General features: G+C 39.2%; 1 protein-coding gene across 2 annotated transcripts; it reads left to right on the top strand.

Annotated features, from left to right (window-relative positions):
* The first annotated feature begins 1,485 nt into the window (after positions 1-1,485).
* LOC121823940 (uncharacterized) lies at positions 1,486-24,460 on the top strand. 2 transcript variants are annotated; one of them, XM_042263963.2, is made up of 11 exons: positions 1,486-1,667; positions 12,976-13,037; positions 14,233-14,340; positions 15,139-15,357; positions 15,977-16,183; positions 17,933-18,166; positions 19,582-19,735; positions 20,579-20,688; positions 21,746-21,859; positions 23,140-23,286; positions 24,002-24,460. In XM_042263963.2, exons 3-11 carry the CDS (start codon positions 14,257-14,259, stop codon positions 24,134-24,136), a joined length of 1,404 nt encoding a protein of 467 aa, XP_042119897.1. In that variant the 5' UTR covers positions 1,486-1,667; positions 12,976-13,037; positions 14,233-14,256; the 3' UTR covers positions 24,137-24,460. The 2 variants fall into 2 exon arrangements, with proteins under 2 accessions (XP_042119897.1, XP_076411572.1); XM_076555457.1 differs by lacking the exon at positions 1,486-1,667 and having other exon boundaries at positions 12,939-13,037.
* The last annotated feature ends 1,525 nt before the right edge of the window (positions 24,461-25,985 follow it).

Genomic DNA, 25,985 nt, shown 5'->3' with positions numbered 1-25,985 from the left:
GGTTGCTAAGTGCATGCCTGGAAAGGAATGTGTGTGCGTATACATATAAGTGAAGGAACTAGTGTATATAAGAGGAGGGTTGTGCATAACCCAAAATCAAATGGGGTTCCCAGAGTACCAAACTGTCTCCCCTGCTTGCCTACCTCGGAGTTACATGAGTGTTTTCCTTAAACAAAACACCACGTACAATATAAAGCATTCCTTTTATTAAGGTGACCTTTTAACTTTTCCATAACTGTTTCTAGAAATAGAAAATTCTCTATAATTGAAATTCTTTGTTCCTTATTCTTGCTTCAGTTAAGCTATGGTTTGCTTGTCTATGCCATCTATAGATCATTTATAATTTTACCTTTCAAGATGAACCTCATATACATTTCAGTCTTCCTAATATTAACATGTAATGTTAAGGTTAAATATATAGTTTCTAAATTATTTCATGGGATGAAGTTTTGTTATATCACTTTTTTTTCTGGTTGCTTTCTATCTTTCAGTGTTGTGGGTTTTGTTTGAAATGCAGCACCAAACGTCTAAGATGTAGTAGAATGAAGTAGATTCTGAAATTGATTCTTAAATAGTTTGTTACTGTGCCAGATGGGGGATGTCTGAGGAGCGAGGGAAGTATAGGGTAAGAGGTGCCAACAAATAAGGTGTGTGAATTCCAGACTAGCTTGGCTATATAGCTAGACCCTGAATTTAAAAGGTGGTAAAGATACAAGTTTAAACAGCTAAATCACCTGGGAGTTCATCCAGAGTGAGATGCATGAGCTGATCTAGGTGATGAAACTTGGGTTTTCCATAAAGGAATTGGGCAAAAGTGCATTTATTCTTGATAAAGGTCATATTTGCAAAGATCTGAACAAAGTCCAGTACAAATCCAGTGGTAAAAAGGTTATGTTCTGAGTTATATGGGATAGAATTTGGACTTCTCAACCAGGTAGATTCTGTTATGATTCCATTATTTACAAGCCCTTAGTTGTATACAAGTGAACTTGATCTTCCTTGAACTTTCTCTTGGTGGTGATGGGGGATGAACCCAGGATCTTATTTGTGCTAGGCAGGTTCTGTACTACTGAGATTTTTCCATGGCTCCTTTACTCCTTGTAGTTTTAAGGGTAAATGAGAAAAGGTATGGCTGAGTACTTGTGTTCTCAGCAAATACTAGCTGCTATGGTGTTGATAATTTAGTTAAGGGAGGCACTAGGAATAAGACAAGGCTACTTCTACCCTTGTGCCTCCCTGCTCTATTCTCCACCAAGAACATATTCATTACAAATGTTACATGATAGTGCACCTCTTCTCAAGTTGATACTTTCCTATCATAGTAAAGTATAAGTTCCTAACTTATCGTAAAACTCCTTTGTAACATGGCAACAACTCTTGTCTCATCTCCTCAAACCAGAACATTTTCTTACACTCCATTTACTTTGAGATTCGACCACTTAGCCTTAACCTTTATAATAACTACATCTGTGCTCTCTCCTCCAGGTCTTTGCCCCGTTCTCTCCATCCGGATAAACTTACTCCATGTTTGCTGTCATCAGATGTCTGCTCGGGGCCCACCCTGACCAAACAGCCTTTTGTATTTGTCATTTGTCCTCGTCTTCACTTGATGCTGATAGCAGGGGCTGTATCTCATCCATTGACTAGTTCTTAGCAGTAAATGTCCTGTGAGTATGTGTTTACTGAAGAGCAGAAGCAGAAAGGATGGCTTGAACATCCAGTTGAGACAGCTGTGTATTCTGCCAATTTTGTATTGTGTAGGCAAAGGGGGATTGGAATTTTTGGTGCATCTTACTGTGTTTTCTTTCTCTCTAGGAGCTAGTGTCTTGCAAATGATAACCATGGCTGTGTACTATGTTCATTTCTTATTAGATAGTAATTCATTACTATTAGATAGTAATACAAGTTGGACTTTTGCAATCTTTTTATTTTTGTTTAGGGACAAAACAGACCTTTTTTTTGTTTTGTTTTGTTTTTTGTTTTTTGTTTTTTTGTATTTTTGAGACAGGGTTTCTCTGTGTAGCTTTGCGCCTTTCCTGGAACTCGCTTTGGAGACCAGGCTGGCCTCGAACTCACAGAGATCCGCCTGCCTCTGCCTCCCGAGTGCTGGGATTAAAGGCGTGTGCCACCACCGCCTGGCACTGTTGTTGGGTTTTATACAGCACATCAGAAAAGAATAGTTTATATGATTTATATTATCTTTTTTTGATTTTTCAAGGCAGGGTTTCTCTGTGTAGCCCTTGCTGTTCTGGACCTTTCTCTGCAGGCCAGCTAGCCTTGAATTCAGAGATCTGCCTGTCTGTCTCCCAAATGCTAGGATTAAAAGTGTGTGCCACCATGCCCAGCTAAATAATGTTTTTTAAATGGTTGAATAAAAAGTTAAAGTAGGAAATGGAAACAATTTAAAAGCCCTTCAATGAATGACTGGATAATGAAAATGTGGTACATATATACAATGGAATAGTATTCTGCTGTGAAGAAAAGAAGATATCATGAAATTTGCAGGTACATGGATGGACCTAGAAAAGGTTATGTGTGGGGTGGCTACCAACTAACCCCACAGTTCCCCAGAGATTTTTTGAGTGAGAGTAGCAGAAAACATTAGATAGAAGGATTTAGAATGTGAAGATAAACAGATAGAAAATTACAGGATAGCCTTGAGAGGGCCTAGAACCTACTCCAATGGGCCCTGACTGTTTCTGCCCGAGGGTATTTATAGAAATGCCAAGGGGTGGAGCAAAAGACCTTCCCCCAGCACAGCCAAGTGCAGACTATCTCAGATACCTGCACTCAGGCCTGTGGTCAAATCATCCTCTCTATGCAGACCTGCTGGGTAAATCCACTAGGAACCTGAAAATGAGCTCCCACAGTTATGTTGAGTGAGATAACCCAGACCCAGAAAGGTAAATGATGAATATTCTCATCTCAGCTCCAAGTCTTCAGATGTGAGTTTATTACATGAAGTAACTGCAGAAACCAGGAAATTATAAAGAGATTGGGGGCTTGAGAGAATACAGACCTTAGGAGGAGCTGGAGGGAGAAAAGGGAAGGAGGAAAGTGATATGATTATATTTTGACTAAGTAGGTTAACAAAGGCTAATGGGGTCCAGCCCTTCTATAGTCTTTTCTCAGAGTTCCAGAAGAGACACTACCAGTGATGGATCAATTAATTTGAGGGATTCTCGAATAAATCTACATACATGAAACTCTTTAGTCCATACACTTTATTCTTCTGAGTCAGTTCTCTCTCTACATAGCTCCTATTCTGCACTCTTCCTTAGCTCCTTTCTTGCCTGATTTCTTACTACATTTTTCTGCTTTTTCTGCTGTTCTTTCTAAGTTCTATCTCAAATCTCTTGTAGATGTAACCAACTGTCTTATTAAATAAGAAGCATAGAACCAATGTAAAAGAGAAAGCCAAGAGGTCAGAGCTCAGAGCTTACCCTTCCTCCTGCGGTGGTCCTATCTCTCCGAAAGGGACCTACTTCCTGTGTGTTTGTCTTGATATAGTCTTTCTGTTCTGCCTTCTCATTGGTTGTAAACCCAAACATGTGACTGCCTCATCACTGCCTGTATGTACAGCCCTCCAGGTCTTAAAGGCATGTGTCTCCAATGCTGGCTATATTCCTGAACACACAGAGACTTACCTAGCCCTGCCTACCAAGTGCTGGGATTGCAAATGTACGCCACCACCGCCCTGCTTTCCTATGGCTTGCAAATAGCTCTGACCCCCGGGCAACTTTATTTATTAACATACAATTAAAATCACATTTCAGTACAAATAAAATACCACCATATTCTCTCATCTAGTTCTTCCCCATCTAGTTCTTTCCCATCTAGTTCTTTTCCATCTAGTTCTTCCTCATCTTGTTCTTCCCCATCTTCCATCTCATTCTTCTAGTTCTCTTTTAGTCTCTGTCTTCTAGTTTTCCCTAGTTCTCTGAGGTATTCAGTTATATATCCATACAAAGCAGCAATTCTCTCACCAAGGCAAGGTCACACAGGCTTGAATTCTTACAGGGTCAAACAGAGAGGAGATAAGATCTTCCCAAAGAGCAGTAATTGTCAATTATCCTTTACAGCCCAAAGGGGAAGTGACTAATGGGGAACAGAGTCAACTGAGGGCTTAATCCAGTCAAGAGATGGAAAAAGGGAATTCATGTGCTCAAACTATATTCTTAGAAGTGATAAGAGTTAGTTATGAGGAGCCCATGAGTCACTAAATCATGAGTGAAAATAAAACTGCCTTTTCTTTCCTTTGGAGCCATATCTGTCTTGGCTGTGTTATTTTCTGGGAGGGTAGAGGAAGTGTACTCAGTAGCTAGGCAACCTGAGTCACAGCTTGATGTACCTGGTAAGTAAAAACCCTTTAGTTCTGAGTTAAGAGATCTAGAGTTAGAGATAACACTTGGAGGAGAGGAGGGTTAAGCTTAATTAGCACATCTGCCAGTCCTAGGCAGTAGTCTCAGTGGATGCTTATCTAAATTGCAGTCTGTTCTCTGAAAGTCTTGGAAATATCTCAGATAAGATGCTTTTGTATGGAGAAGGTCCTGGTCGGGTGTTGCTAATGACAATAATTACAGAAAGGCCTGAAATTAGGGGTCTGGCTCTGTGACTGCTTTTAGCACAGTTCGGAGATGTATCCAAATACTTTAATTGTATAGGGGAAATTGTTCCCAATGAATAATCAAACACACTGTTCTAGGAATGGAAAAGCTAAAATAGCACCTGAGAAATTCATAGCAGGAAATGGCCAATATTCAAAAACCAATATTACCAAGACTCCTTAAACCTTGGCTTTGTCCTCTGGAAAGGCCCTTGGCTTCTTCCAGGTTTAGCTTTGTCAGAGTCAGCTGACTTCCTACTTCATATTCTTGCAGCTGACAGCAGCAGGAAATAACTCCACTATTATATATATATAATAGTAATATATATATTACTGTTTGCCTCAGGCTGACATGCTCCCATAAGAGCCTTAATTAATCTAACAAAAACTCCAGTACCAGATAGGGGGAACCTCTGTTTGAGTTAGTGGTCAGGGGACTCCAAGAGACTCCCAAAACTATATAGGATCTTGCTGTTGCCCTTGGCTGCCTCCCAAAGGTTGAAGGCAAGTCCTTATTGCTCAAGACATTGTACACCTACGACACAGGACTTGGATGGTTCAAGCTGCATCTAACTGGGAAGCCTTCTTCTTGTAGCCTAATTCCATAGTACCAGAAAGTACCATGCAAGCTACCAAGGAGGGAAGCAATCAGTAGTCAGCCATGATGCTTATAAACCCCAATACTGACCAGTGAGTCAAGACATCCCTAATGATACAATAATGATACTCATATGTTGGCAGTAACCAACAGCTGATCAATTAGACTTAAGGCCCACTCAATAGGAGGGAAATCATGCCTTGTGCTAGAAACCAACATCCCAGGGCTAGTGAGGTCATGGATTTTAGAAGAGAACATACTACTGCCACTTTATTAAATCAATGCAATTCTTAACTACAGTCTAAATATTTTTATCCTTATACCACAAATAAGTTTAGCTCTTACCCCTTATCAAAGAAACCTCTTTACAGCAGGCAGAGACCATAACAGAAAACCACAACTGGACATAATGCAGAGATTTATGGATTATGGGTAGTCCAGCCCAAACTAATACACCTACAACACAACTCCAGCACCTATGGTTGAGGAAACTTTGTAGAAGAAGGAGCAGATTGTGAGAGCCGGAGGACCAGATGTATTCTGCAAGACTGTATCCCAGAAATGGCTGCCTAAACAATACCTGAACAATGACAGTATCAATAGACATGGTAATGTGGAAGGGGAAATCCTCATGGGGTACACCCCTAGATAAATCTCCTTAGGCAACAAATGATAGTTGAGAGATGGAAAGTTAGTCTCTCCCAGGAATGGTGCCCTTAATTGGCTACATAAAACAAAGTGGTCAGCTCTGAAACAATATGCACACAAACAACAAAAATAGCCTCAGCTGTTATATTTACACACACACACACACACACACAAAAACATACACACCACATGTACATATATATCTATATGTGCATATATATGTGCGTGCGTGTGTGTGTGTGTGTGTGTGTGTGTGTGTGTGTGTGTGTGTATGAGTTAGCACGACCTCTCCAATCCTGCATAGTTCCAACAGAAACCACATATTGTGCTGTTGTCTCAACTTGCTGCTGAACACTGCACATGACAGGGCTTTGTCTAACTTCAGTGCTGATAAATTTTGAGTTCTCTTTCTTCCCTTTTGTATGTGACCACTCAGATAATTCATCTTTCTTCTGTGGGTAGAGCATCTGTCCTCATTAGGGCTCCTCATCTCACCCACTGTTCTCTTCCTCATGCTGACTGTGCTCACATAGAAATACGTAATTTAGGTTTGCTGTTAATATTAATGTCTCTCCTATTTGTGTGCACGTGGCGTGCATTCTACTTGTGCTTTCACGTTACTGCTGCAGGTATCAACACTTTGTATATTTTTTTCTTATCTTTAGAGTATCATTTTGAATTTATGAACTTTTTTATGGGTTCAATTTATTCCATTTAACTACAAGGTAAGTGTAATATCCAGAGATCAGATTGTCAAAATCTTCCAGATCCCTGGAAGGATGAATGGAGAATGATGCAGGCTATCTATGTTAGTACTGAATTGTAAAGATTATGTAAGAGCCAATATTTGTTCACTTAAGCCTGCTGAGTGCCATTGCCATGGTGTCTGCTCTGTGTAATCAGACCTGACAATGGAGACCTTATGAAAGAAAAAAAAAATTTACAAGTCGTCAACTGAAATGAGCACTTTAGGTGAAGCAGGCAGAGTGTTCTAAGAATGGAGTGCCAGAACACTTAGTCTAGCCAGTGTAGTGCAACATGAATGCTGGTGTTTTGAAAGATGGAAGCAGGAAAACGGCATTTGTAACATCTGGCAGTTGGGTGGTAAAGAAAAGGAAACCTCCTTGGGAAAGGCCATGCAATACTGGAGGCAACAAGGGGGCCCCCAGAACAAATTTAACTACGGTCACTAAAGACTTGTTCTGTAAAAAGTAATTTCTTGGGCTGAGGATGCAACTCAGTTGGTAGAGTGCTTGCCTAGCATACACAGAGCTCTAGGCTTCATCCATCATAAAACCTGGCCTGGTGGTGCATGCTTGTAATCTTAGCGCCTGGGAGGCTGAAACAGTGGGATCAGAAGTTTTAACATCATCCTTGACAACATAGCAGGAAGTTTGAGGTAAGTTTGGGTTACATATGGCCCTTTCGTTCCCCCCCCCCAGTTAATACATACAAGTACATGAAAGAAAAGAAATAGAGACATAAAGCAAAAATCCAAAATGAAACATTATTCCCCTAAAATTTGTATAGAACATATGTGAGAAGGTCTACTTAAAATCTCCAACTTACAGCTGGAAGGGATTGATTCCATGAGAGAGCTTAACGCTTCTTGAATGGATCCAATGTAGGTAAGGTAGGTGAAAATTTGAACAAAGTGTGATGTTGTATCATTATCAGGAGTGTGAGAGCTCTATGTGGTTTTTTTTCCGCTGAAGGGAAGGAGACAGGATTAATTTTACATAATCCAATGGAATCTTGAAAGAATGAGAAAGCTGGGAAGTCAATAGTTTGATATTTTTCAAAGTATTATCACTAACTCAAGTTGTAGAACTGTGTCTATTATATTCTGTGCTGCTCTGCTATAACAAAATAACTGAGGCTGGGAAATGTATAAAGGAAGCAAGCTTACATGGATTATGACTCTGATGCCTGGAAAGGCCAAACAGCATAGGAGAAAAGTGGAAAGAGGGTCAATTGCAGAAGGCTCAATGTAAAATATAGAGCCAAAATGGCTGAACTTGGTTTTTGACAATTCATTCTCAATGGAATAAATTTAGTCACGAGAGAGCTGACACAGTGCTCTAAACAACACTAATTCTTAAGGCTAGAGACCCTGTGACCTAATTACTTTTCATTAAGCACCACATCTTATGGGTTCTGCCACCTCAGCACCCTCTCACTGGAAAACACATATCTGCTGCATGAATGTTTGCTTGGTAATCCGTATTCACATCAGTAAGGCCATTTATTCTAGCTTTAATAATTCATACACATAAGGAAACTGACTTAGCAAGGATATGGGATACAGCTAAATCAGTAAACTATTTTTATATTACTTCAAAAGTTCTAGGATGCTCTGATTTTCTTCCATTTATTTTCATGAGTTGATTCCCATCCAATGCTTGCTAGTTTTTCATAAGAGCAAGGGCATTTCTCAAAGGAGTATTGGTGGGTGTGGAAGCACTGGGGAGATGTATTGATCTTTTCCCCACAATCAGGTAAATCCAATGTATGTTACTGATTTGCTTTGGGGCCAGTAAAGTGCCTTTTCTGTCTTGATATCAGGGTACTATAAAACATACTTTAAAATGTTTACTTTTCCTTGTGCATTTATTAGCTAGAGTGAATCATTGCATTGCAATATAGTTGAGGTACAGGTCTGTGTCCTTTCTTGACCTCATAACTTTTAACATTGTCTGGTACATGACATCCACTCTGACAGCCACTCATCCTCTTAGACCTAAGCAGCAGATAAGATATATTTACATAATGAGAGCATTAATGAATCTTGTTAGTGTAGATATTTCATGCTCAACATTTCCTTGTCAGCCTCTCCACAATCATCCGGCTGCTGTCACTAATTGCTCCAGACTTCATATGCTCAACCACTTCAGTATAAACTTGGCAAGCTAAGGTGGTACAATGAGCTACTTACGATTGGTCAGTGCCTGTGCCCTTTAGGTTGTTAAATATTTTGGGGAAAAGTCAGGCTACTAGTAAATAAAATATTTCCTCTTGGGTTTAGCAAGGCTGATAACAGAAGTGGGTACAACTTGTTAATAGACTTAAGAACCACAGCCCTTTCTTCTCTCTCAGGATGGCATAGAGAAGGATCAATGTGGCCCAGTTTTTTTTTTTTAAAGGATATTCAAACAATATTCTCTTGTGCCTTGATATGTTCTTGGAAAATAAACAGAAGTCTTCTAAACCTATCCTACCCAGCCCATGGTTGCTTCCTCTCCTTCAAGATCCTTCTTCTGATATCATGACCTGCGTGTGCACACTCAAAACTCACGTAACGAGTTATAGTGATATCTATCTAGATTACTCTTTGCTGAATAATGCAGTTACCAGCTCTTGCACTTGCTATATTTATTATTAGTTTTGCCTACTCCTTGAGATGGAGATAAGCATTCCAAAGAAGGAAGTCTGTAGCAAGTCCCAATGGGAACTAAAAGGGAGGAGGGTTGTAAATATGTTTTTGATTGGTGGTAAAATAGACTGACCAAGCATATAACAGTGAGCTACAACAGAAACAGACTAGCCAAGTGTGTAACAGTGAGGTACACTGTTAACTCAACTGTAGAGGGTCCCTGCTCAGATTTCATGAGTTTTCTTGTTATATAACACTTGTCCCTTACAGGATCCATCTCACCTAAAGGTCATTTTTCCCCTAGTCACTTCCTTTTGTAACAGTTACAGTTGAGACTTAGCCACTTTTAAAATGGATTTATTTCTTTTTGAAGTAAAAAATATGATTTTAAAGTTATTATCCGAAGTAATAAGTTTCATTACGGTATTTTTGTGCTTTATTCTGATTTCCCCCTGTTGGCCACTGCCTGTAAGTCACCATTCTGCTCTCAGGTCATGTATATTTCATTATCTTTCCTTCCCTTTCTTCTTTAGAGTCTTCTTTTATAGTCCTCCCCTTCATACATTTCTATTCTCTATCTGTGTCTTTCAGTCTCTCTGTCTTTCTCTCTGACTCTCATTCTCACACACAGACACACATAAACACACAGACATTGACACACATACACATGCATACACAGAGATGCAAATATTAAATTCATTTTTTATGGCTGAATAGAATTTCATTACGCAGACATACCACATCATTCTTTTTCTTTTCTTCTTTGTTTGTTTTGTCTTTAAGACAGGGTCTTGTTAAGTTTTTCAGGCTGACCTTGATCTCACTCTGAGTTTGAGGTGGGCCTTGAACTTGTGGTCCTCCTGCCCCATTCAGCCCAATAGCTGGAATTACAGACTTGTACCGCCATTCCAGACAGTTTTAAAAGATAGCTATAACGGATATATAGCTTCTTTGGGAGTGAAATATCTGGGCTTGAATATGTTGTTCCATGACTTCTTGATTTTAATGTTACTAATGAAAGATTTTGGAATAATAATCTCTATTTGCCTTTGTAGTTAGGTAGATGTTTGCCCTTACTGCTTTTAATATTATGGTTCTAGCTTGTTTTGAGGTCTTTTGCTTCATATTTCTCACATCATGGCGAGGTTCTTCTCTGATCATGTCTTGTTTTAAAAAGATTTATATAGATTTATTATATATAAATAATATGTTTATATTATATATACATTATATATAATTTTTTCCACATAACATTTTGATTGATTCTCTGGGACTTTCACATTATGTGGCCTGACCACAATCCCTTCCCAGTCCTTTCATGTCTGCCCCCTCTTGTGACTCCACCCCCACAAATAAGTAAAAGATAAAAAGAAAAAAAGGAAAAAATTGATGTTGTGTTATCTATACACTCACTGCATCATGGTCAAATTCTTAGCAGCCTGTCCCTTGAGACAGAGCTGAATCCTTCCCTTCCCACACCTCTGCCAGAAGCCTTCAGTAGTGGAGAGCTACTGCTGGACATCTCCATCACACTTTTTAAGGGTTTTCTTTGATGGCTTCCTATCTAGGATGTTACTTTTTTTGTGATAGGTTGGTATGGGGGTAGGAGTTATCACAGGGGCCTTCCATGTCTCTCCTCAACTGTGTATCTGCAGTCATCGATGTCATGGCAAAAGTAGTCTCCTTGCTCTTTGAAGTCCGCCAGAACACAGATCATGGGCCTCCACTTGGTTTCTGGTGACAGTGCAGACCACAAACATGGCCTCCTGCTGCAGCAGGACCATGGACTCAGCCTTCAGAGGCTGCCCAGACAATGGACATCAACATGGCCTTAGGTCACCCACATCAATACAACTTCCAGTGGCAGCACAGCCTATGGATATCAAAGTGGCTTCAGGCTGCAGCAGGCCACAGACATCTGCATGGCCTTTGGTGGTAAGACAGGCCACAGACATCAGCGCAGACTCCTGCTGCAGCAGGACCATGAACCTAGACATGGCTCTTGATGGTAGATATATATTAAAAATATATATTATATATAATGATTTTTATCTTTGCAGATATTCTGTTGCTAATTTTATGAGGTTCTTGGGCTCTTCCTCGCTTGCTTTCTGTGGAATAGCAACTTTTCTTATCCCCACATTTCTCCTTCAATGAGTCACACAGTAATATTGTGTAGTCCATCATCTGACTTAAAAATCCCATTTTTGTCTTTTCAATTGACATAGGACAATTTGACACATTTATGAAAGATGGTGTTTGCATTTTGTTTCATGTAGACAATGTGTAATGATTGATTAAGATAATTGGCATATGTAATCACTCTGTGACATCATTTCCTTGTTCTGAGAAAAATAAAATAAGTCCTATGATTGAATTTGGAGTATTCAGTTGTTTGTTGTCAGTCATGGATAGCTTGTGCTATAGAACATTGTAAGTTATCTTCTTAGGTAGTCACACCCCTCTTCCCATCAAGTGCTTTCTCCCTGCCTTCTGAGGTCTAGTAACCACTACTAAGATGTATACTCTTACATTATCAGCTTCTAGCCTCTACATATAGGGTGAATATGCAGCATTTTCTAATTATGCTTGAATTGGGTGGGTTTCATATTTGACAGTGTAAGTGAATTCAGCAAATATGTTTGGTGCTTGTATTTATAGTTGGAGACACAATGACTTCAACAACTAAGTGCAAATAGAAATACTTATCAATTATTTTCCCTCAGTTTGAGTTTGTGTTTGTCTTTGGCTATAGCATGTAAGCATGGCTGTTACACCTGACGTTAGGTGTCTTACAAAGAAATAGAAATGGATTTACAAGTTTTTTTTATTCTTTATATTGCTTGGTGATATGGCTTTATGAGAGAGTCTGCTTAATTTATAGTGTTGCCTTGTTTCTTCCCAGCATGCTAGCCATTTCTAGTTTAACAAAAGCAGCTCTACCTCTGCGGGTAATGTGAATGGTTGGTACATGCATTTCTGTAGTGGGGTCTCTGGTCCACACCACAGAATTACGTTCACATGCCTCACAGTGATGTTGACAGTATTTCCATTTTCCAAGCCTCTACTTAAATTTATCTTCCATTGTTGTTGTTGTTTTGTTCTGAGATGAGGTGTCACTGTGTATCACTGCCAGGCCTGGAACTTGCTATGTGTAGGAGGCTAGTCGTTAACTTGCAATGATTCTCCTCCTTCTGTGTGACTTATGTGTCTCTATTATATCCTCAGGTTATTCTCAACTATTTAATATATGCAAAAGAATGAAGTCTCCCTGCAAACACAAGTTCTTGGAAGCAATGGAAAGAAGGCTGTTTAGCAGGGGCTAGCTGGACTTTTATTTTTGCTTTGCCAGTGGCCTACTCTGTTAACTTGGAAAAATGACTTGGACTCTTTGAACGTTCATTTTTTTTTTAATTTGTAAAGATCAAAGGGACCTTATCTAGCTATGGTGGTTGTTTGATTGAGTTTATCAGTAAATTCTAGTATAGTTTGGTTGATGATTTGCTTGTCCAGCTGTTTAAATAAATGCAAAAAAAAAAAAACAAACCCGCAGAGTCTAAATAATGCTGGTGCTAGAGGGCAGTGTTTTTACATATTCAAGAGAGAAGAGGAACACAATCATGTAAAATCATATAGAATTTGCTGTGATGATCTGATTATTACCATTGTCTGATAAACAGTAATAAGATTGTATAAACCATTTTTCAGTGAGTCTAAAGATTACTTATCTTAAACATCTTCCCTTTACAGAGATGTCAGATTGGTAAACCACGCTCCTTGGATTTGATATATATATGGAGGAAGGTTTCGAGGTCAGTTCTTCATCAGTTAACTATGGATTTATAAGCAGCCTGGTTGGGGCCTAGGCTGGTTGGTCTAGGTAGGGTTTGCATTCTTACCATCTGGTCTGTGGTAGAGCTGCTTGTGGACAAGCCAGGACTGTAGGATCTCCTGTAATTGAATCAGTGTGTCTCAGTGACTCTGTGTTGGGACTTGAGAGCTCAGTTCTAAATGACATTTCACGGAACACATGCCTCGGGCAGCCGTTCTTCCTTATATCTCCAGAGACCAGGCACAGACTTCTAGCACTCAGAGCATGAAGCTTAGCACATTTTGTTGTAAACAGTTTCTTTTCCTTTGGTATATTTAAAGCTGCTAAGGATTCCCTCTGCCCTCAGCTTCTTAATGTTGTACAGCCTGGAATGAAATATTTGGTCATGTTTATAGAAAGACTAAAGGCAGAAAGATGGGCAGAGAACAGGAACTGGTGATGCTTTTCTGGATTATTATCAGTTGCTGATGTTAGAGCAGTCATGTGTCCCTCATAGCCAAGGAAACTGATTCAAAGTGAATTTTATAAAATTTAGCTTCAGTATATTGTATATATGCAATGTCACAGTGACATCTATTATTTATATAATTAATATGTGCTAATAAAAACAGAAAAAATTTTTTTTCATAAGCATTAGAAGAACACCTCCCATGATTTAGACACACAGCTGACTTGCATAAGAAAATATTTTCCTATATTACATGTCTATCATCAAATCCCAAGAGAAGTGATATCATGGGAGAATCTTAGGTGCTTAGCACCAACACTGAAATTGGGTCTGACTTCGGGTAGTTTCTTCATCTCTCTGTGGCTCAGTCTCCCATTTTGAAAAATGAAAGTTAGAAAATCTGACAATATTACTGTAAGAATGAAGTCATACACTGTTACATACCCAACGTCTGATGCATAGTGCTAGGAGGAAGTAAAGGTTGTCTTTGATTAGCACTATCAGCATGTGTCATCAGTTGTCAAGGAAATGGGGACTATTACAGTAACTTTTGCATCTCTTCCATGAGTAATTTTTTTTTAAAGCAACATTATAATTTGGGAGACAGCTTCCTTATTTCCCTTAGCTATAAGCTCTATATAAGCACTTCCTCTCCTAAGAATTCTCATTCTTCTTTCTTTGGTAATCTCCACTTACTAAAGCTCCCTTTTCTTCCTTTCTTTTTCAGTGAATTGTTTGGTCCTTTTTGCCAATGGACAATTTAGCATTTGAAATGCAAGAAGATGGAACCCAGAAAGCTTCTTCTATGGGAAAGATCAGTACCTTGTCCAAAGTGGTAAGGTGGGGATGTGCATGTTGGGGTTATGTGTCTGGAGCTCAGGAAAGAGTCCCTCTTTAGATCAGTGCTCTTAATGATCCTCTTCTCATTGCTGCTGTCTTTTCTTATAAATCCTTAACTACAGCTTCTTTAACGGCCAATTCTTTCCGAATCATTACTCATAATATCAACGAATGCTCTTGACTTGTTGGGTTTTATCACTAGGTTAAAATAAATTTGCCTCTTAATTGGGGCCCCCCACAGGCAATGTTTTCATACATTCTGATTAGTTAACTTTAAACATGTTGAAGGGAAGAATTTTAGCTTTTACTCTTTTTGTTTGGTGGATTATTCCTTGGTGGTTATACTGTTCCTTTTCTCTACCAATCTGAGCAGGCAGTATCAAAACTCATTCTATTTTTTATTGAAAGGGACCTAGCTAAACTCAGGTTGCATCCACTAGTCATAGTGTGTAGGAATAGTATTTTAAAACTAGTAGAACAACAAATATTATTTACTAAAATTTTGTTTGAATGATGATGACGATGATGATGGTGTGTGTTTGTGTGTGTATTTTGTAAGACATACGTGTATAGGAATATATTTCTTAATTTGGATGTGTTTTACAAAAAGGTCAAGAAGCACTAAATGTTTTATGTTCTGATCATTTTCTGATTCAACATCAACAAGACGTAAACTTTAGGGTGTACTGATTGAAGTTAGCAAACAGAAAAAGAATACAAAAAAATCCAGAAAGGAGACAATGTTTCTAGTTTTCCGCAAGTGGGGAATAAATGGCTTCCGAATTTCCCCTAGGAAAAGAAGAGGCAGTGGTCACTGCTGAGCACTTTCCTGCTGTGCTTGCTGGCCTGCTTCATCACCACAGCAATAGGAGTACTTATTCTCTCCCTGGTTTACATCAATGCCCAGCCTCACTTTGAACAGGAAGCCTCAGGTCCACACACAGCCGTTCCCCAAATACAAAAGGCTATCGATCCAAAATTTCAGTTTCTTAATCATTTACCCAAGTCCAAGGTAAGAATAATGCGTATTAGAAAACTATGCTCTAGATGATGATTTTAAAACTATGTTTACGCTTCACGTTGTTAAACTGTTCTCCATGGGGAGGGCCAGTGGGGTGAAAGAGGGTGGGGAATGGAGGAGTGGAAGGTTGGGTTGATGTTGGCAGCAGGCAGAAAATCTCATTAGATCGTTCTGGGTTCTAGGTTTTTAGATTAGATTTGAGAAGAGAAATGCCAGGTTGTAAATGGAAAGGTAGGCTGTGTGTGTGTGTGTGTGTGTGTGTGTGTGTGTGTGTGTGTGTGTGTGTGTGTGGTGTGGTGTGTGTGGTGTGGTGTGTGTGTGTGTGTGTGTGTGTGTGTGTGTGTGTGTGTGTGGTGTGTGTGTGTGGTGTGTATGTGTGTGTGTGTGGTGTATGACAGAATTAGTCTGATGGCATGGCATATGCAATTGTTATAATTCTTAGACTCATACAGGAGTGTTCTTTTGGGAACCCCTAAAATTCATTCTACCTCACTTTCTCATTTTGCGCCTCCTATTTACTCTGTCAAAAATAGTGGGCTCACATTCTTTTTGGACAAAAAACGTGGAGGATAGCCTCAATGCTAATGATTGCTTGCTCATGATTTTTCAGGTGTTTGAGTTCCCTGGTGGTGCAATCCAGTGGGCAAGGTACAGGAACAACATCAAAGACTATCTCAGTGATGAAGAGGAGGCATTTGGCACCAGCTTGAACAGCCTGAGATCACAGATGACTCTGGGGACACTGAGAATAAAAAGCAAGGGCCTCCGGGCTCCTCATTGGCACTTCAATGCCAACGAACATGGCTATCTTGTGCAGGTAGACACAGTTTGCCCTCTTTCTGCTCTTAAGCTCCTGCGCTATATGTCTTCTGAATGTTCTAGTTGTCACAAAGACTCCAAAATGAGCTGTAGACAGGTATCCAGGCTTTCAGTTAGATTAGCTATCTTAGAGAATTTGCCATCACTTTGAACTAATTATTGTTCCAACCAAATCACTGTTGACTTTTTCTATAAATTTTGAGACCCCTCTAAGATTTTTCTTTAATATTTTAAGTGAGCAATTTTATATGACTATTATTCAAATATGTATTCTTACTTAGTACTATTTACACATTTATGACTTTTTTAATTCAGCAAGGGATGAAAGTATTGAATGACTAGCTGAATGTGCAACACACCTATTTCTCAAAATAAATGTTAGCTGTATACATAGGGCTTGATGACACATTTTAATTTCTATTTTATATTATACTGTAATATAAACAGCAAATTTTGCTAAAGTTATCAAATCAAATCACTGTTTAGTCCTTTTGGCCAAACCTAAAACAGTAACTCTGATCTAAAGATCAAAGTAGCTTCTCTTAGGAAAACGCCCCAGTTGGAGTAATGAACTGATATGCTGATGCTCTGCATAGACTCCAAGATCAGGCCATTGAATGAGCTTTGGTTGTTTGGACCCTCCAGAGGATTCTCAATTCACGTGAAATAAATGAATTGAAGTGAAATGGGTATAGTTACTTGAGTATTAGATTATTCAGTTCCAAAAGTGGCTTATCGGTCACCTCTTGTATTCCCAACCTGAGAATGCAATAGTGACTAAGTTCTTCCAGAACTTTCATAGTTTTGTCTGATCCTATAATCTAGTTAGTAGATGGATAGCCAGTTGTATATTTTCTGTTGTTCAGACTCCCCTTGGTCCAAGCCTTTAGTCCCACCACTAGGGAGGCAGAGGCAGGTGGATCTCTGAGTTTCAGGCCAGCCTGGTCTACAGAGCTAGTTCCAGATCAGCCAGGGCCACACAGAGAAACTTGTCTCAAAAAGAAAAAAACAAAAGGGCTTCACTTTGTCAATTACTTTGTCTTTACTAGAGGGAGGATATCTTTGTTAGCATTACTATTGCTTTGATAAGACACTGTAATCTAAAGCAAGTTGGGGAGGAAAATTTATTTGGCTTACACTTCCACATTGTAGTCCATCATTGAAGGGAGCCAGGACAGGGACTCAAACAAGGCAGGAACCTGGAGGCAGGAGTTGATACAGAGATAATTGAATTCAATCAAATAAAGTACTTTGATAGGTACCTGACATAAAAAAGATATTAAGTGTATGCTTTTATATTTTCTCCATTATTAAAATTATATACAGACTTTTTCTTATTTGCAATACAAATGTATCTGTGCGTACTCCCCCCCCAGTGCATATATAAACATATGTGCTTGTGCAATCACCTGTGACCACTACAAATCCTTCATGTATGGCTTCAGTCTTTTAAAACATGTTCTAAACATGTTTAAACAGTTCTAAAATATAAATTCTTAGTGGGAGCCATATTTCCTCCAAGGAGGAAAAATGGATTCTTAGTGGGGGCAAAAAATGCTACACACACACATACATACATACACACACACACACACACACACACACACACACACACACACACACACAAATTTTATAAGGCAATGGAAGGGAAAGGGTTTGAAAACTATGTTTATAAAATGGGTGATAAAAGAATAAAAGAAGATTAAGAAACATTGATCTAAATGAAACTAAGGTTTTTATGTCTTAGGGGACGGCATGGATCGGGGTGGTTGATGATGGTGGTGAGGTCGCTACCACATACAATGTTACAGCTGGCCAAGTGATCTTCTTTCCTAAAAATACACTACACTGGATAAAGAATGTGGGCCATGAAGACTGCTTCTTCTTGCTCTTCTTTTCCACACATGATGAGCTACAGACTCTAGATGTGGATGATGTGTTTTTTTCTACACCAGAAGACATTGCTTCCAGGTCTCTTAAGGTATGTAATATTTGTAAAATCACAAAGATATGTACTACACAGCCATGGAGTATGAATGTCAGTGTTTCTAAAATCTAGCAATCACCATAGATCCACAAGTTCACAAACAGTGGTATTAGTGATTGAATAACACACTCAAAAGTGTATCTTGTATTCCTTCTAATGGCCAAAGTTGAAATTGCATTTCTTATTTTCCTTTATGAAAGTCTTTCACATGAAATTGTAATGTATTGATAGAAAGATTATGATATAATTAATGGAAAATTGCTGTCACTTATAGTCCTGAAGAGTCAAAACACCACTCATCTTTCAGTGGGGAGAAGTTTGCTACATATGATAGAATTATATCTTCCTTCCTCCCTCCCTCCCTCCCTCCCTCCCTCCCCTCCCTCCCTCCCTCCCTCCCTCCCTCCCTCCCTCCCTTCTTTCTTTCTTTCTGTCTGTCTGTCTGTCTGTCTGTCTGTCTGTCTGTCTGTCTTTCTAGACAGGGTTTCTCTGTGTAGCCTAGGCTGTCCTGGCCCTCACAAAATAGACCAGGTTGGCCTTGAACTCACAAATTTCGTCTGCTTCTTCCTCCCAAGTGCTAGGATTAAAGGCGTGCACCACTACTGCCCATCTGGAATTGTATTTTCTTAATTTTCAGCAAAGAATCCTATGTTTCCTGAATAATTGACACTTTAAAACAGATCTTTAAAATTTTTAATTGCTAATGAGGTACCAAGGTGTTTCAATGCAGGTGTACAGGACATGATGTTAACCAGGCTAAACATATCCCTCTCCTTACACATGTATCCTTTCCAGTGAAAACTCTTTTCTTCTAACCTCTGAAAGCACACACTATATGATTATTCCCTACTGTCACCTTGCTGAACAATAGCGTAACATAACTTTTGACTCCTGTAAATTAGTATTATACCCACTACTTATGACCTCACCAGACATTTATTTACATTACCATAGGGGAATAACTGACATTTGCGGTTACAGAAGGTCAGGCATAGATGCTCGCAGTGCTAATGGGGGAGAACTAGTGATGGTATGTAGCTAGCGGCTGGAGAAGGTTCAGTAGCGAGCATAGGAATCTGCATAGTAAACTTGTGGGATTGCCTTTCAACGGAGTCCAGTATTCTAGTGCTCTCCAGAGAGGTAGAAGAGATAGCTTCACAGGGAGAATGTTGGTAAGCATGGGAACAACGTATGCTTTTGCAGGAATTTATACTGACCATTCCAAACCAACCACTAAAACCAAAATATATTGAAAACTTTCGTAACTGTCAGAAATTGTTCTGCCCGGATCAAAGGTCAAGGACAACCATCTGTGGTGACTCTACTGCGTCCTTTGCCACTTACTTTTCTGTTGCTAAAATGTGTTGCGCGTTCCATAGCCGTACATGTGATTTGTGATTGTGTTTCAGCCTGAAGGTGGAATTAATTTCATTAGAAAATTCCAGAAGCAAACAGAGGATCAGGGGGTCAATCTTCCTCCCAACTTGGCAGAGCTAGTTATGAATGCTAGTTATGTACAGTCTCCTGACAACATCGTGTGGAGATATTTTTTTGACCTTAAAGGTACGGTACGTTTCATGAAGGTTTTAAATTAAGTTTTGTATATATAGTTGTATATTTTTGACTTGGAATGTCTTTTTTTGTGGTGGGCTATTGAGAAATTAGAAAGCAAAACAAAATGCTGTAGTTTTCAGTAGATGAGGTAATGTAGGGAAAGTCCTACAGTTGGAAGTGAATGTGACAAATGGTCTCAACGTGGCATGGGTATAGTTTAGATCCGGGAAATGCTGCAGGGTCAGAGACTGATGGCAGAGGACATTCCCAGCCGTGTGGGCTTTAGACACCACACTAAGGAGTTTGTATGGTATCTTAACTGAGAAGTAGAGTGACTGAGGATTTTAAATACGTGTGAAGCAGTGAATTTTGCTGTTAGAAATGAAGGTGCATTTGACTGTCTTGTTAAATGAGTGGAATGGGCCAGCTGGGAGGAAAGAGATGAGGGGAGGGGTTGTCACAGTCCTTCAAACAGGGGGGATAGAGACCTGCACCGTGGCTGCTGTGAGAAGGAGTAAAGAGTTTAAAGAGGTAGGATAGAAAGGACTTGAGAGTAGACAGACTTCAAGGGTAATGATGTACAGAGATTTGTTTGGGGTAACTCCCAAGTTTTCTAGCTAGGTCCCCCAAATTGAATGAAGAATACTAGGATTCTCTGTGTTAGAAATTTCAAGACAGTTTGGGAGGTAGAATAAAATATAACTATGCCTAGTGGGGGCTCACAGGACCTGGGGTCAGCAGTTCACACCTGTAAGTTATCTGTGAGTAGAAGAGCTTTGTGTTTTACTGGGCATCTATTGAGGCACAATTTTGAGGTATTTGTTATTCTGTTTTAAACTTCATCTGATTCAGGTTCAAAAGAATACAAGTTTCCTGGGGGAGTCATCCAGCGAGCACAGTATTGGAAGGATGGAAATGAACTAAGCGACAATGAACAAATTTTCAATGAATTTCTACATCAGGTAACTGAGGAAAAAGGTTTTTTTTTCGTTATCATTAAACAACATTTAAAAATCTATCACTTATGATAATTTATTTCCTTTTTCTTTTTTATGTTTTGAAATTAAAATACAATTATATTGTTTTCTCCTTTCCCTTTCCTCCTTCCAACCCTTCCCATGCATACCCACCTTGCTTTCTCCCAAATTCATGGCCTCCATTTAAAAATTATTGTTATACAAACATTTTATATATGTGTACATATATAATCCTAAATATATAAATAAAAACTATATCAGAATTGATCACTTGCTATTAGTTAACCAGTTTGGGAGCTGTTCCCTGAGGAGGACTATTTCTCCATCTCTCAGTATTCCTTAGCTGCCTATAATTCTTGGCTAAGTGTTGAGGCCCCGAGACCTCCCCCTTCCTTGTTATCACGTGTTCAGGTTTTGTTCAGGCAGCCATGTTGGTGAGACTTCATGGTGTGACTTCCTTGACATTATTAGAAGAGGTACTGTCACAGCAAATGTCCCTTTCCTTTGGTTCTTACACTCTTTATAGAGGGAAAATCCTTTGATAATATCCAGGTGGATGAAATATAAGATTTGGAGCTGGTTCATGTTTCTTCTTACTGGAAGAAGAAGGGAAGCCGGAGTTAAGCCAGCATGGGCTGATCTCTTTCATGTGAGCCAGTAACTGGGGCTTCCAAGGCCTTGGAACTTCCTTGACACAAGCAGTTGCATCAGTGAAGAGCATAGAGTGTTGGGAGGGTTCCGCTTTTGTTTTTAAGAAAAGCTGGTTTTGTAGCATAGTACCTTGTGTTCACAGTCTAGCTCTGTCTTTGCTGTGCGACCCTAGGCAACTGACTTAGATTTTTCACTCATCACCTGTGAAGTAGGGAGACTGATGCAACTTTGTAAGATTGTTGTAAGCAGTAAGTGATGTAATACCTATAAGGAAAATGGAAGACATTTGCAGAGATGCATAAATATTTGGTATTTTATGGTTTTATCAATTGTTGAGTCACTGAGCAGTATGTTGGTTAAATAACTGTCTTTTCTCCTTTTCTTTTGAAAGCACCAAAATGTCCTCGCATTGAGTACACTCAGGATTTATAATAATGGATTAAGACAGCCACATTTTCATTTCAATGCAAATGAAATGGGATATGTAGTGAGTGGATGTGGAAAGGTAATTCCTCAATAAACATTTCTTTAAAAATTCCCTTGATTCAGAAAGGAGCAAATAGGAGATATTTTTCATGTTGATAGAATCATGAGGAACAGAAGGAATCTATCCCTAACTTTCTACAGAGGCTAGCACACAGACCTCATTAGATGCTTGGCATATTTGACAACACAGAAAGATTCAAGAGGTTCTGTATTTCTGAAGTGGGCAAGAGTATTTTTGAAGTGACAAAGATTTATGTCTTATGATAGAGGTCTGAAGAACAAGCTGAGGTTTTCAGTTTTGCACCATCACCTCATGCAAACTGCTCTGCCATGGGGAAGTAGAAATAACCTTTGTCTTTCAACATAAGGTGAATGAAGGAACCCAGGAAGGCTTGGGGCATCAGCATGATGGCCATATGCCCCAGCTTATCTGAGATACTCCTCAGTATACTTGTCTGGCTGAAATTATTGACAAGCCCTTTTACTCCTCAGAGAGTACTTGGCTTGGTTGGTCACTTATGTGGTCAAGCTGCTATACGCCAGGCTATGCAGTATGTTACTACAGTGATCCGACGTTAGTTACTGTAGAGGGTCATGAATTCCAGATAGGCAAGGCTTTGTTTGGAAAGGAGTCTATAGAGGGTGAAAGGGCATGAGGGGATGGGGAGGATAACAAGGGAAAAGAGAGAGGGGCAAGTGAGTCAACAAAAATAAATTATATTTGAAAATGCCATAATAACTTTCTAAACTAATTTTACTAAAATGCTTTGATGGTCTGTATGTCTCTCAATCTCGGAGGAAAGAACAAAAACCATATGAAATTCACTTATACCGAAAGTCTTGTATGTTTTTAAGAATGAAAGTTTTAGTAAATTGAGAAAGGGCATTGCAGTCCTCAATGAATTGCATTTCAATTATCTGACTATTTCTTGTGTGCTAGAGTGCTTTTGTGTATGCATTTAGTCTCTGACTCTAAAAAAGGAAGACTCTTTAGATGGTATGATGAAAGATGGCATAAATAAAGGCATGTAGGTAGAAAATACTGAAAGTAAATCGTCTCTGATATATATGGGGCATCATTTGGGACCTTAGCTAGAACATTACTGCTGATGCCTTTTATGCATGATGTTATGGATATTTATGTAAGTGTTGTATTTTTTGGCTTCTGTGAGGCTCTGTCATATTCTTAATAAGAAGCCTCTAGATAACCACAAGCTATGTTATATGTCTGTTCTTCACATTTGATACTTATCTGAATGAGTGTGTGACTTTCAATTCTAAAGCATCACTTCCCCTCAGGTGGGCATCATTAATACTCAAAGAACCATAGAATTTAATATCCACATTGGAGATGTGGTATTTTTTCCTATTGGAACCCAGCATTACATCAAGAACACATGTGATGAGGATTTGCTCTTTGTCCTTGCCTTCAGCACTGGAGATCAGGTAAGACTTAAGAGTCATCAGTAATCGCTAAGCCAGTGTTTGGACAAAGTATGCCTTAGTAAATATGTGTTCACTGAAGGGGTGAATGAGTAAGCTAGATGAAAAGAAGTGTATGAAGAGAAGGAGAATCAAAACATTTTCCATTACATTGCTTCTTAAGTCTCTGAACTTTGAACCACAGGATCAATATGTAGAGATCCATAAAATCATTTCAATCACAGTACAGCAGACATTAGAAGATATGACCAATATTTGTTGACAAATACGTTCCCTAATACTGATTCCCAGGAATGGATAGGCATCCTCATGTTGGAGCAGAGCTTATCATCTTGTTGGGAAAAGCCAGTGTGGCCATGGAGTACCAGGAGCATTTACCTGGCTATAAGGCTTGTCTCATCATATGGCTGTAGGTGTGGAACCATGGGAAGTCTTCTCACTAGTTCTTGCTCACAGGAAAATAGATGCATTTCTTAGTATAGGACTGATTCCTTCTAAGGAAGGCTTGAAGTATCTTAGCACATTTTTCCATCAGACTTTCCTTCTCAGAACTGAAGAGGTGATTTCCCCATGGCCAGGGGAGACTGGCACTCAAAGTCACCTGTATAAGTTAGATAGATAACCACCAGACCATATTGCCAATGACTTGGCAGCTCCTAGGCTTGTGCAGTATGTTGAACAGTGTGGCGCTGATGCTGCTTTTGTTTTATATCATCAGGTACAAACTCTTGACATGGACGATTACTTCCAGGCTACCTCAGACCATATTTTGGCCCAGCTTTTCTTCAGGAAGCAAAGCGAGTTTAAGAAGATTCCCAAATTCACAGAGGACCAGGCCATCAACCTGCCTTAAATTACTAATGAGTTCATATCTACTGTTCTTTGTCAGGTGTTGATAGAGAAAGGCCACTGGCTAAGAAACTGGGACTTGTTACAAAATGAAGTGAGACAACAAGGCAAAGCAACCCTGGGGTTGTCCATGTGGGCATCTGAGCATGGAAAGTCTTGCTGATCAAACATTTCACATTTGGGTGTCTGGGGTATCTGATAATCTGACATTATTAATGCATTTTAGTATATATGTACATACACACATACACACATATATACTTATATAGGTCTTATTACTTCAAATGTATTGTGTAAGCATTTGTTACATATAAACATATGAACAACATTTAACTATGCAAGTATTATTCATTATTCATTACTGTGGGAGTTAGAAAAGAGACTGGTTTATATATGTTCATTGAGAGGCACTGTAATCCATGTGCACTAGACCATGTCTTAGGAGTTTAGTACAATGCTTTAAGTTGGAGATTCTCAATCCTTTTTGGCATGAGATATTTTTTAGTATCAACATTTTAAAGAATTCAGTCATACTAGTAATTGTGTACTTATTTTCTATTACCATAGAAGATATTTAATGAGAAAATGAATATGAACTAAGTGCTGTCTTTGAATGTATTTGGATTTTGTGGGTAACCTCACCGTCTGTCTACATTTGAGAAAGTTCTTCCCATGTTTGAAAAGCATCTGATAGTCTGTTGCTAGTATTGGCTGTGTCTGAAGATTCACGGGAACCTTATCATTTTTCTGAAGCTGGTTGGGGCCAGTGCACTCTTAAGTTATTTGTGTAAAAAGAGTGAGTTTATATTTGGTCTGTACTTTAATTTTGATTGCAAATTATTTGAATAGGCATCTGGTGTACTGACAGTGTGCTAATCGCCATCATCAGTTCTGAGCTACCCGAAATAAAATTCTTAAGGTGATATAGCTGGCTTTAATATCCTCTTTCAGTCATTGCCCTAATACCTAATCTGATTTCTTTTAAAGGATCAGACTGTTCATTTTTCGAGGCTACAAAAGAATCTGTCCTTTCTCTTCCTCCCCGCACTCTGTCCCTCTCTTCATAAGATTATTTAGCTCTATTGATTTCTAGTAGAGGAATATAGTGAGAACTTTTTATCAGAGTAGGCGGCCACCTACAAAAGGGGCTTTAGGAATATGATGACAGCTTGCCTCTGCTCTCAGTTATTTGTTGGTTCATTCATCCAGATAAGCTAAGCACTGTGTTAGATGTTAGTGAGACATAGCAGTACTGAGGTGGATGTAAAAGCAGACAGTACAAGACATGGCAACACTGATATGGCAGCTATTCACTGTGGTAAGTGATAAATGTGTGCACACAAATTATGTATGGATACATACATTAATGTATAAGCAAAATACCAAACCCAGCTCTGGGAGCCATACAGAGGGTGTTACGATTTCTGGAGTAGATCTGAGTGAAGATGCACAGTTAAGCCACAACATTAAGAGGAAGATGTAACCTATGAGCAGGAAAGCTCTTCTAGATGGAAGATTGGAGGAGTCAGTAGTACCAAACATGGAAGTATAAGAAAACAGTTCACTATGGGTGGAGGAAAGGGCCAATACCAAGGGATGAGGCAAGAGCAGGGAGGGTAGTGAAGATGCCAGCATCCTTTAGAGCCATGTTACTATGCTTTTCCTTATTGTCTTTCCCTAGTAGAGCTACCTGAGACCACAGTTTGGCAGCAAGCAGAGGCCTAATGGTGTTTGGGAGGGGAAGTAATGTTGAATGGACTTAGGGAACAGCACAGAGGAAATGGCACATGGAAGAGGAGATCCAAATAGATGTATTGTTTTAGTCATCAGTAATGACTAAATTACCCTGTGAG

The sequence above is a fragment of the Peromyscus maniculatus genome, chromosome 19, assembly GCF_049852395.1.
Source record: "Peromyscus maniculatus bairdii isolate BWxNUB_F1_BW_parent chromosome 19, HU_Pman_BW_mat_3.1, whole genome shotgun sequence".
Classification (NCBI taxonomy): domain Eukaryota; kingdom Metazoa; phylum Chordata; class Mammalia; order Rodentia; family Cricetidae; genus Peromyscus; species Peromyscus maniculatus.
The sequence above is the reverse complement of the archived record's forward strand: the minus strand, read 5'-3'. Positions and strand labels throughout refer to the sequence as shown.

Bases quoted from the DNA above. Each gene is read 5' to 3' on its own strand.
- LOC121823940 (XM_042263963.2), top strand. From the start codon at position 14,257: ATGGACAATTTAGCATTTGAAATGCAAGAAGATGGAACCCAGAAAGCT. The intron at 14,341-15,138 runs GTAAGGTGGGGA...AATTTCCCCTAG, and splicing joins TCAGTACCTTGTCCAAAGTG to GAAAAGAAGAGGCAGTGGTC. The intron at 16,184-17,932 runs GTAGACACAGTT...TTTATGTCTTAG, and splicing joins AACATGGCTATCTTGTGCAG to GGGACGGCATGGATCGGGGT.